This window comes from Aptenodytes patagonicus, chromosome 2 (genome assembly GCF_965638725.1).
Source record: "Aptenodytes patagonicus chromosome 2, bAptPat1.pri.cur, whole genome shotgun sequence".
Lineage (NCBI taxonomy): Eukaryota > Metazoa > Chordata > Aves > Sphenisciformes > Spheniscidae > Aptenodytes > Aptenodytes patagonicus.
Genome location: NC_134950.1, coordinates 56,136,271 through 56,148,624, shown reverse-complemented (window position 1 = coordinate 56,148,624; position 12,354 = coordinate 56,136,271). Strand labels below are relative to the sequence as shown.

Sequence of the window (12,354 nt, the reverse complement as noted above, 5' to 3'; positions counted from 1 at the left end):
TCCCAACCCGTGTTGGATCCTTTATTTTTAAAAACACAGTCTGACACCATAAACGTTCTCTTTATTGCCCCTCAGTTTCTGGCAGGCAGCATAGTCTTCCCACACAAGAGGTCAAGCAGGGGTAGAAGAGAGCTGGTTTGGCCCAGGCTAGGTCACGCTCCAGCTTCAGAAGGAATCCAAGGCCGCTGTACAAAAAGGCAGGTTCGGTCCATCCACCCCAGACAACCACGCAATGCCTGTTAGGAGCAAACCCAAGCCTACAAGATGAGTTTTCCGTATTTACTGAGATACCTGCCTGAGATTTGCCTTCCTAGCTCACGGTGGACCTGTTACAAGGCTCGACTAAAGCAATCAGCAGTAATCTCCTCTCATGAATAAGAGAAGCAGTGTGATGGGACATGCTAGATTATGTCTCACTTAGGTGATAGCTTCAATTTAATCAGTTTTCACGAAGCAGCTCAGAAGAGAACATCGTTTCCCGGTCTCTCCTGAAAATGAGATCCTGGGTGACACCACTGACGTATCTCAGCTGCCACTTTCTTCTTTCATCCTCTTCCTTCATCTTTTCACCTGCTTCTTGGCTTTCTCCTTAGGCATTCCTGCAAACTTGGGGGGAAAAAAACAAAGGTGGGGTGGCTGAGCCTGAGGCTGCTGAGATATCACTGGCGGAAAGGAGACCGAGGGTCTTCCCGCTTCCCGTGACCGAGCTCCTAAACGGGAGACCTGGTGAACCCTGGGAAGGACTAAGGCGGTGAGAGGAGATGGGAGAGGACAGCCCCCGGGGGGGTCGACATCGGGGAGGAAGGGAGGAGGAGAGAGGCTGGCCCTCGCCTGCGGCCAGTCACTTGTCGGACGGGGGGAAAGAAGAGGTCAACGGGCGCGGCGCGGCGTGGCACGGCACGGCTCGGCAGGCACAACATGGCGGGGCGAGGCGAGGCCGGGGGGGGCGGCTGAGGACGGGGCGTGGCGGTTGAGGGCGGGGCCTCCGAGGGCGGGGCCGCCGGGGGGCGGGGCGGGGCGGTGGCGGGCGGGCGCAGGTGCGCAGGTGGCGGGGGCGGGGGGAGGCGGCCGCGGCCATCCTGCCGCAATTTCCCTGTGTCACGGCTCCCGTCTCCTAGCAACGGCGCCGAGTCCGGCCGCCAGCCGCGGCAGCCGCGCACCGCCCGCAGCGGCGGCGGCACAGGCAGCGGCTCCGCCGGGCGCCGGGCCGGCGGGTCCGGCGGCGAGGGCGGGCGCTGCCGGGGGGCGGCCCCGCGGCGGGAAGGATGCGGCATGGCGAGTGGGCAGCGCTCCCGCGGAGCTCCCTGAGGCGGCCGGCGGCGGCGGGGCCGAGGGGGCGCCCGGCGCTCGGCCCAGCCCCGCCGCCCGCCCGCCCGGGGCCGTGAGGGGCGGCGGCGGCGGCGGCGGGGCGGGCGCCGCGCGGGGATGCCCGCTCGGGCAGGAAAGTTTCTTCCCCGCGGCGGCTCGGCCGCTTCCCGCGCGGACTTCTCCCCGGTCCTCCTCGGTAAGTGACCGCGTCCCCTCGCCGCTGCCATCTTGAGCGGCGGCTCTGTCTGCCGGCGACCCCCGACCGACTGCCCCGACGGCGGGGAGCTGCGGGGCCAGCCCGGCCGGCGCGGCGTCCCCGCCCTGCCCGCGGGGCACCCGGCGGAGCCAGCGGCACCCCCCGGCTGGCGCCCGGGGTCTGGTGCCCGAGCTCCTTTAAAACGGTGCGTGGCGGCCCCTGCCCCGGCAGCCGGAGCCCGGCGAGCGCCGTCTGTGGCGCCCGAGGGGTGGGAAGGGGTTAAGCCGGGTCCTGTTAATACTGTTAAAACTGTATTTGGCCTTTACCGAGCAAGGTCGGGGTGGCGCCTGGGGGCTCGCCTAAGGAGCCGGCGGCGGTGGGCTGGGGCGGGGATGGAGGACGCGGCCGGTTCGGGCGAAACGCGGCTCCAGCCCCTGCGAGTCCCGGGTTGTTTCGCTGCATCGCGGTCACTGGCAATGGCCGGTGGTCCGGCGGTGCCCTCCTTCGCGTGCCGAGCTCTGCTCTCTCCATCGCCAAAACTAAGTGCCAGGCGATGCCGAATTGGGAAGGTTCCTCGGAGCTGCTTACCATCTGTTTTCGCCGTGGTAGAGGAGGCGGGCTGCTGGCTAGTGGGGCAGCAGAAAGAATGAGATCAACGAGCCGACAATTAAAGCAAAGCATGCCCCGATGATTACACTTTTGCATCACCAAAAAATGCTCCTCTTTGCCTTTTTTTTTTTTAATAAAGACTAGAGCTGTAGGAAAGAGAAGACAAGTCTCCGCTCTTTGTTTTGAGCGTGCAGTACCTCGGAGAGTAATTTAACGATGTCCTCGCTGACAACACCCTTCTTTTTCTGGGGAAAATACAAACGGAGTAAATGGGATACAAAATTACCGCATATGTGGCAAATCTGGGAATAAAACGGAAAAGAAATGAGATTTAAAAGCTGAACGGGGGAAGGGGAGCAAGATTTTTTTTTTAGGTGCTTACTTAGTTGCCTTTCAGTGCAATGAATTGAATTTTGTGATTTGTATGATATTCAGTGCTGTCATCTTTTGCTCCCTCAAAGAAAAAATAATTGGACACTCAGAAAGCGAAAGGGGGGAGGGGATCCCGCTCCTCGGTAGCATGAAGGAATATCTTCCAAAAGGAATTGCAAAAGTGCAGGAATTCCTTCTACACGCTGCATTTTGTAGCTCAGATCATTGGAACAGAGAGATAGATGACTTCTGATGGTCCAGTAAAACAAAAGCCATAAATGCTCAGTGTTTAGTCCCCTGCCAGTTTCCCTACAAGCAGTCGTTGCCGTTGACCCAGGTGACTCGCGAGGGTTCGTTCCTCCTTTAATAAGACTTGACATGCCATCTCTTACCTGCCAGCCACCATCTCCCCTCTCTGGGGGCGGGGGGTGGCAGGAATTAGCTGCTGTTACATAACGGTTACCTGGAGCATCGCACATGTTCCCAAACCAGGGATGCCTCTGGACCGCAGGCGGGAGGCAAATTTCTCTAATATTGCAGATCAAGTGCAATGGCTAGGAAGAAACTTTCACGGGGCACCGCTTTCCAGTGTTCAAATGTTTCCCTTGTGCATTTCACGGTAATTCCTTTCCCACTCATTTACGAATGGCAAGTAGTATGTTTAACCCTCCCCCCCAGTAATGTGTAAGTAGTGAAATGAAACAAATGGTATCTATAGATCAAACATACTGCCTTCCTGCTTTTATTTCCCCCATCCCCTCAAATCCTGCGTGATATCACTAACCACAGTCAGTGTGCAGTGTAACCCCAGACCCTGTTAGGGAGTAGGGCTCAGCATCCTCTGAGCTCTGGTGCTTTGCAAGCTCCTTCTGAGACTGGCAAGATCATTTCTTTTCTGTCTACGCCAGCGGAGATCACTCCCTCTATCATTTACCTGCAGTGTGAAGAAATTAATTAGCTGTTTGGCAAGAGTGTAGTGGGGCACATGGCTGCTTCGATGCTGTCAGTCTGCCTGTCTTTCTCGTACACGGGAGCTGTGTGGGCAAGGGAGATCGGCTTGTTGGTGTCAACCCCCGTCCCACTTGTTGAGGGTTTTAATTAGCAGGAGTTTGAATGAGGAACAGCAAACAGAGACACCTCCTGTGCTGCAGGTCTGTGCCCCTGGTCCTCATTCTCTTCTCTTCTCCCTCTTACTGCAGGAGCTGGAGTGGCCGTAGGGGGCAGTGCTCTGGGTAGCCAGCCATGATCGCCACTGGAGGCCTCCTGAGGATCTCGGCTAGGAAACAGGACCCCTCGCGACCCCAAAGCCAAGTCCCCAAACGCAAACGCAAGGCCAAAAAGAAGCGCAAGAACGACGTGGTGGTGGTGAAAGGCAAGCTAAAACTGTTCTCCCTCTCGGGGCTCATCGCCCTCTGTGGCATCCTGGTACTGCTGGTGGGCATCGCCTTGGCTGTGGTGGGCTACTGGCCGAAGCCCAGCCAGGTGTACAGAGAAGGCAGCTTCAGCGGGGGCCGGCACCTGGCACCGCAGGGTGGCACCCCCAAGAATCACTCCAAGAGCCAGGAAGGGGCACAAGCAGAGATCCATCCAGAGTCACCCCCCAGAGCCAACACCTCCACCACTGCTACCACCTGGGGGTCCCCACAGTCCCCCCCCACTTCCTTGTCCCCCCAGGCCTCGGTGGGTTTCCTTTTCCGTCTTTTCTCGAGCTACTTGCATTCAGACAAGCTGAAGGTGCTGGGCCCCCTCATCATGGGTATCGGCATCTTCCTCTTCATCTGCGCCAATGCGGTATTGCACGAGAACCGTGACAAGAAGACCAAGATCATCAACCTGCGTGACCTCTACTCCACTGTCATCGATGCCCACAGCCTGCGGGCCAAGGATGGAGGCACCCCGGCCTCAGCCCCTCTCAACGGCTTTGTCAACTACGTGCAGTCCCGGGGCCTGGAGCTAAAGCCTGGTGGTGAAGGCCTGGGTGCTGCGGCCATGCTGGCCAAGAGCTCCTGGCCACCAGGACTGGGTGTCTCCCTTTCCCCGCCAGACCTAGCATCCTCGCCGCGGCGTTCCTCCTTCTGCACCCCTCCGCAGCCACCTAGCCTGGCCGAGGCTGTGTACAGCATCTACCGGGAGCGTGCTGCCCTTGCTGGCCGCACTGTCACCAGCCCACCCTGCAGCCCACAAGAGAGCTGGGGCCGGTGCAGCACAGCCAGCTCCATCATCGGCTCTTCACTGAGCGCTTTCACCCTCCTGCCCTTGGCACCGAGCGGCGGAGGGGGAGGCTGGCGGAGGCCCCCTGGTGAGCGGGGAGCCCGAGAGATCCCACGGGGGGAGTTTGAACTGAGCCTGACCGACCTCAGCAGCAGCCACGTCAAGGGAGGCTGTGGGATGAGGAGGCATAAGCTGATTCTCAGGCGGCAGAGCACCAGCTGCTTGCCCGATGCCAGGCGTTCCCTTTTCCCTGAGCCACCTCGGTCCCCGGCTGTCAGCAGGGGCCCGGACTCCAGCCTCTTGGTAAAGGCATCTTCTAGCTACTCCAAATCTCTGGATCTGGGGGGGTCACCCCCCTCAACCCCTCCTGCCATCACCAGGACGGACTCCCAGAGCTCCCAGTCTGAGCCTTCCAGCAGCAATAAGGGCTACAGCCACCTGGAGGAGGCAGGCACCTCCTTGGAGTCAGTTGCCAACACCCCAGCCGGTAAAATCCAGGACTGTGAGGAGGAACCAGTTGAGAAGGCGGACCCCCTCAAGGCTACCAGCAGAGAACAAACAGAGGAGCAATCCCAGCAAGCTCAAAGACAGTACACAAATAAAGAGAAACTCTTTATGATTTCTAGGTCGCACGCTGCATTAGGGCTGGAGGACGGGGAACTGGAGAGTACTGGCATCTAAACAAAACAGAGAAGGCACGAGGACACCTTGCAACCCTCCACACCTTCCCCCCTTCTCCATCTCCTTGTGGACTTAGGAAACCGATCAATATCCAAAGAGCTGCAGTAAGTTGCCCTTGAAAATTGAATTCCATAAATCCTGTAGATGACTTCAGGAAGAAAAAGAAAATCCTTTCTGTCCGATCGTGATTGTATGTTCCATGCAAGCCAAATTGTATTAAATATCCACAGTCCAGCAAGTTCTTTGGATCAGATTAATACAATTTCAGACAGTATAACTGTGCACTTTACTGTTTTGATTTCCAAGTGCCCCTTCTTCTCTGATTTCTTTCTTGCTGATTTGCCACTAACTGCTTGAAAACCGCAGGCACTTTTTTAAGCTCAAGAGCAACGTGGTCCTCAGATCAAGAAAGCTGAGCTCTCTCTTTGTTTTGGTTCAATCACTAAAAAGTTTGCAAGGCCTTAAGGATGACGTACCTTGACAAAGAATGAGTTTGTTTAAATTCTGGAAAAAAATGACAATTCAGAAGAGACTGGAGCAGAACAGAGCTCTGATGATTTAGTTAAAACCTTTACATTCCTGAATCCAAAATACCTACTACTACTACATGATACTTTATTAAGTATTATTACACATGTATTGACTAATAGCATTAAAAGATTTTTTTTTAATAAAACATTTACAAACAAAACTGCTACACAAAAAAAAAAAAAAAAAAAAAAAAAAAAAAAAAAAGTCCTTTATTTTGGTAAGTAATTATAGATATCAGAAACCTTTTGTTTTATACTGTGAAAGATTATAGAGATGCTACGAGGCCAAAGGTTTGCTTATGCTTTTAAGTGGGTAATTAGTAATTTAGGAGTAATTTCAAAATAAATACTGGTTCAGCCTCTGAGAAACCACACTTTAATTCAATCAGCAGATTCTGTCTCCATTTCTAACAGCACTCTGTGACAGCTGAAGAAATGTGCGATTTTGACATGCTAAGGAGAAAAAATTTTTAAAGGTTTGACCTTCTATTAAAATTAGATTTTTCGTGAGTAACACATTAATCTCGAACTGCAGCATATTTGTGGATTTTTCACTTCCCTTATAACTGTTGCATTAAGCCTTTCTGCTGTTACGGTTCCTATTTGTGATTGCACATGCATAAGCTTAATTTTAAAGCGTAATGATAGCCCTGTCAATCTCGTAGCAGTTGGCCCTATTGAAGTCAGCGGAGGTTTCTCACTGACTTCGATGTGGTGAGGATTTCTTGCTTGACAAAAGCATCAGGTTTCCTGAAGGCTGGAGAATGCCTTGTCTGTAGGCAGAATTTTGGTAAATTGATGAGCTGTTTCATTTTTGTAGCTGCAGCACAGCAGGCACTCTTTTATTTTGCCAGAACAGCTCAGAAGATTTTGTCAATACTTCAGATTTTAAATATGGATGTGGCATTTCACTACTACGGGCAGAGAAATCGACATTAAACAAATACAACGTGTAGGCAGGCAAGAGTCTTTCCGTTGCAATTAAAATTTTTCTTATGGTTTCATGTTTTAAAATGCTTAGTTACATATTTAACTACTTACATTACAATACATTGCAAAATTGAATATAACTATCACTATATGCAATTGCATTTAGTAATCCGGCAAAATCCTTTATTAAATAAGGCTAATTTAAAAGAAAAGAAGAAGAAAAAAAAAAAAAGAACAATTTGCCATGTCAGCTTCCTGAAACTGGGGAAGCAGAAAGTGCTTGTTCTCTCAAGCAACGGAGACATCCGAGTGGCAATATCTTTCCTCCTGTCAGTGGCAACCAGTGCACTGACAATATGAACATCAGTGTGGCGTTTTTTGCTATCAAACTGCTAGCACACAGCTGGCAAAAATACGTTGTAAAACTGCCTGGACTGGCACGGGCTGGATTGGGCACCGCCGCGTGAAGTGGCGAGCGAGCAGCTTGGCTGGCGTTTACACGGGTCTTTCCTTTCAGTTCCCCATGGGCGATGGCCCTGCGCTTCTGCTCCTTCTCCCGTGACTTCCAGCAAGATTTATGAGATGTATCTGAGCAGCGTTACCTGCTGCTGACGGAGATGCTAGTCATTGACAGAGCTGAAGACACCCTGTTTGTTATTTTCCACGTGAAAACCCTTCATGGAGGTGCAAGGGAAGAGGCGAGTCCTGGGTGCTACTCACTGGGGCATGGGGTCCTCGTGAAGATGGGGCAGGGGTTTGTTTTATTCCGGGAGGGGGAGACAAATGCTTTTTTTTCTTAAATATTCTTAGTAAATATTTCTTTAGTCATCTGAACCTACAACGTGCTCTGAAAAAAACCCAAATTTAAAAAAGCCTCTGGGTACTCCTTAGACTGATTTAAAATAAAACAGTCCAGTAATTCTTCTGATGACTAATTTACTGCAAAGCTTTCTGAGTAACAAAATTACAACAGGGTTTGGGTTTAATAGGTAAAATTATAGCCTGTTCCTGTGTTGCCAAGAAAGGTGTGAAACATGAACTTTCATCAGTCAGATTGGATTTTTTATAACAGCAGCTATAAGTGATTTGTAACACATAGATTAATAAGCAGAGAAAGCTGCCTCTCTCTGCTTGCAAGTTATCAAAAAATCTCTCATTATTTTTGCAAATGTATTAATTAAAACTATTCGTTGAGCAACTTATGCGGTGGTGGAGTTGGAGTCAGAAACTTTTGTTTAAAATTCAAGATGGGCAAGTTTAACGTGCCGATGTTGGAAAACAGCTGAGAAATTCAACCCCTGCGCACCAGCCGTGACTGCCGGTAGTACCATTAGCCTTGGAGAGAAGCGCAGTGGCTGGAAAGGAGCTGAACCTCTCCTGGTGATACCAGCAGGTGATGGGAGTGCTGGGGTTTGTGCGTTGACCTCTTCTTGAGTCTCCCCCAGCTGGCCCTGACTGCTGCTCAGCTCTGCCAGGCTGCCTCTTGGCCATCGTTTGCTCGTCCTGTCACTTGCTTATGCATTTTTCTCCGATCTAGTTCCTTCCTTTCAACCTTTGTCTCCAGTGTCCTGCCACCAAGTGCTTCGTCCACAGTCCTTGTCAAGAGCTGAGAAGCTGCTTCTACTTACCAGTATCTGCCTGCCTGTGTGTTGCAAAAAGAGATGTGCTTGCACACAAAATACTTATTAAGAAGGAATCGTTAGTCCCCCTATTTAAAAAGTTATATCCCTGAAGATATGTTAAGCTAGAATACCTAGGCATAAATTTTTGCTATGGAAAAACCAGATTTTGGTCCAGAAATGTTTCTTTTAGCATAGAAGAAGTGCTATGATATTTATATAAAATTTCCAAAGGAAAAGTTAATTTCTACCCGAACCCTCAGAGTACTCCCATCACTACATTTGTCTGTTACGAGTATAGATGCTGCTTGGACCGGTCTGAGGACATAGGCAAATGCCCTAATTGTACTTCAGTCCTGCTGCTGTTTATTACAAAATCCTCAGGACTCTGGAGAAGCTGCTGACGTGATCGTACTGTAACCCAGTTCTGGCTCAGTTTTCACTGGCTAGCAAAGTATTTAAAATCCTTGCGTTAATCTGGCTCGCTTGACTGAACTGATTTACCAAACTCCTCAACTGTTGACATATCAGCCGATCTACTAGAAAAGACTATAGCCCACCTTTATTACCCTGTATCATTTAGATACATTTTTAACAGCCTTTTCAAGGACTGATGCTGTCCAACAGTGAGTAATAGTGCACCTACAAACATCGAATTAGGTAACTGTTAACACAGTTCTAAATCTGCAGTCTGAGATAGAGTATGGATTTCCATAACAGCCAAAATGGTTTACACGGGAGTAGCAACATGACTCCAATTAAACAATAATTTTTATTAAAAGTGATGGAGATGGCACAATGATAAAGGTTATTGGATTTCAGTAGGAGTAATAGCCTTTGATATAATTTAACAGTTTTTCTTTCTAAACATATATTCATGTGGATGCAATAAAACAGGACTGTATTTATAGTGAGAAAGGAGAATTACTAATAATTTAAGTAGATCACCAATTAATGCTTTGCCTTATTAACATTTCAGTCCCTCAAATTTCTCTCTCTGTTTGAGAAGAGAGAAAGAGAGGGAGAGAAAGAAAAGAAAGTGACAACCAACCTCTGGCCATAACCTAGCTAGAAGTCAGACCTTGCTACACAAAACCACGCAAAATATGAGTGCTCAGTGGTAGCTGACAATTAAAATCTTAATAATCAATAAAAGCATAGATGGTTTTGGCCTTTTTTTTCTTCTAGAGTGAATACATCAAACTTCCCTCAGAAAAAGCCTCTTTCTCTCTGACCTCTCCAAGGCTGTCAATAACAATACTGCAGTGCTTTATCGAGGCTGCTTAATTACTATTCTTCTCTGCCAAGGGTGAGTCAAGGGTTCAGTTTGGGCCTGCAAAGAGCGAACAAGATGCACACCATGTGCAGGTACGATCTGAGAGGATAAATAGAGTCTCACAGCCACAGGCAAAAATCTGCTGTGGAAGAGTACACCAGTATCTTTTATTCCAGAAGCCAGGCTTCCTATTTACCACTTCAAAAAATCTCCAAAGCAGAAACATCTTAAGCACGCGCACTAGAAAATACCTTCTGCCATTTAGCTTTCACTGTAAGCGTGGAGACAGAGGGAGACCCTGGAGGTCCAACAGAGGCAGGAATGATCAGGTGAAATGGCACTGAAGTTTGGGTGGGGGAACTAGGCTACTAGAAAGGATCTGACTGGCTCACAGGATAATTCAGGAACTGGAGGAGCATGGCCTGTATCTATCCACTGGTTAGTCTTTTATCTACATTTTAATTAGACAGAGACAGGGTAGCCACAGTACTACTTTTAAAGTTTTCTCTCCATCGTTATTCTTTTTAAATTACGCTGCAATGAGACAGAAAGCTTGTTTGGTGAAAGTATCAAAAGAGGTGCGAACTAAACAAGTGTCAAAATCACTATTAAAACCTCAGTCCGTGAGGTTCACCCTCCTCTACACGAAGGAGTTTCAGTCTAAGATTTTGTGTATCACTTTTTCTTTTTTCCTTTCCACTTTCTCCCCATGACAAGTTTGGTTCTGGTGAGGACACGTAACTGATACTCTCAGGCTGGAAGGCAGAAATGGGAAGAGATTGTTGGGCTTTAGAGAAGCAGCCTGTTTCACGCTAAGCTTCATGGCTGAAGTGAAAAATGGCAAGTAAAAAGTCAATATGTTCAGCGCTCAAGTGGCTAATATATTATTTTCATAAAGGTTTAAATGAACTCCAACTTTGAAGAAAACATAATCTACAAGGCCAGGGTATAATTATTGCCAAACAATTGGAAGAACCATCACAATATTTACTGAAATATCTAAATATATTGAGATGAAGCATGGTTTGGTTTGTTTTTTTTTTATTTTCTGTGAACTGTAAAAGATAAGACGTTGCAATACCCACCATCACATAAGATAAGATGGTGCAATACCATCACATATCCTAGGATGGCTCCTTGTTCATCACCACTCGTAAGATTTGGCATGCTGTTGACACATCCTCCCCGACCTGTCTGGGAGCAGGCTGAGGCCACACCGTACACCTCCCATTTTGTTGCTATAAATGAAATCAGCCGTTCGTAAAGTAGCAGGACTTCGTAACATGACCATCAGCTCTGGTAAGGGTTGGAGCTGGTAATGACTTTGCAAACGGAGGTGGCTCGGTACAGGGTGCAATGCAGCTCCCTTCACACCTCGGAGCAGCACGGAAGCCTGTGGTAGGGTCTCACAAAACACTACCTGCAAAGGCCTGGCAAACTAGCATTTCTGAGGTCTGCCACACGAGAGTCACCAGAGGCAGCTCCAGCAGGATAAATCCCCAATGAGGTAATATGATACTTCTGCAATACCACAAAATAGCCTTCCTCCCTCATTCCTGAAGCGTACTTTAGGGCTCTCTGAGGGGTGTAGCATGTTTTTACTTCACTAAGTTTACAATCAAAATTCATTTTAAAGAAATGCAGTTTGGTCTCAGAGCCTAATAGAACTTATAATTTAAAATGCTTATAGAGTCCCTATTAAAATAGCATCAGATGACCTCAGTCCTTAACGTATTTCTCTCTAACATGCCTTGAATACAGAGCGTGACTATCTTCCTCTGTAAAAACAAAGCACAGAGATACAGCCACAGACGAAGTGTGCAAAGACCAGATTTATTTTTTTAAAAGGGAGAAGGGTATAGGCACCAGTATGTGGTGATGACAGCATGCAAATATTTGCCTCTCAGTGATGCTTCCGAACCACGCAAGTAGCCTACTGTGGAACAGAGCCTTGAATGCTTGTCCTCCAACATGAGATCCATCCCTCATCTTTAACAGAGCCTCTTTCTGCATGCAAGATGCTGAAGTGCTAATCTATTTCATGATCTTTCAGACTCATCACACACAATATTACAGGAAATAACTTAGCAAAAGCATAAGACTTTCCAAAGACCTCCCTGCAGAATATTTAAGGACACAAGCGAAATTAGGCAGCTGATGCCATTCTGTTTCAAATGATAACAGGTAAAGTCTTACATTGCTTGTTAGTTTACTGTGGTAACACAGCATAAGGTGATGATAGTAGCAGCTCTTTGGGTTTTGGAAACTTAAATCTGTCTGCCGGCACTGCTAACTTAACACTACAGGCTGCCTTGGTGCTTGAAAATGCAAACAGGACAGTTCTTGTCCTTGTGTTTGTCTTTGCAACCTGTACAGCGTCTGGAGCAGCAGCACTAAAACAAGGACGGGTGCTAAGGCTGCACCTCTCACTGTCTGATCAGAGACTAATACAAACAAGCTGTGGAAGGAAGTTGGGTTTTTTAGACCATTAAACTAGAGTTTTGGTGCATCGTCACCTTAACGAAGCAGTTGCGCTTTTTAAGGAACTGTTTGGGACTAACATGCAGGAAAGGTGAGGACGCCTTCCTAGCAATGTTCTTTGCAAGGGTCTACTGCCTCTTC

The 12,354-nt window shown here is 48.7% G+C and overlaps 1 protein-coding gene across 1 annotated transcript; it reads left to right on the top strand.

Annotated features, from left to right (window-relative positions):
• Positions 1–1,410: 1,410 nt before the first annotated feature.
• TMEM200C (transmembrane protein 200C) lies at positions 1,411–7,772 on the top strand. The gene is made up of 2 exons (XM_076329937.1): positions 1,411–1,504; positions 3,685–7,772. The coding sequence occupies exon 2, from the start codon at positions 3,728–3,730 to the stop codon at positions 5,375–5,377; it is 1,650 nt and encodes a 549-aa protein (XP_076186052.1). The 5' UTR covers positions 1,411–1,504; positions 3,685–3,727; the 3' UTR covers positions 5,378–7,772.
• Positions 7,773–12,354: the final 4,582 nt, after the last annotated feature.

Bases quoted from the DNA above. Each gene is read 5' to 3' on its own strand.
- TMEM200C (XM_076329937.1), top strand. From the start codon at position 3,728: ATGATCGCCACTGGAGGCCTCCTGAGGATCTCGGCTAGGAAACAGGAC.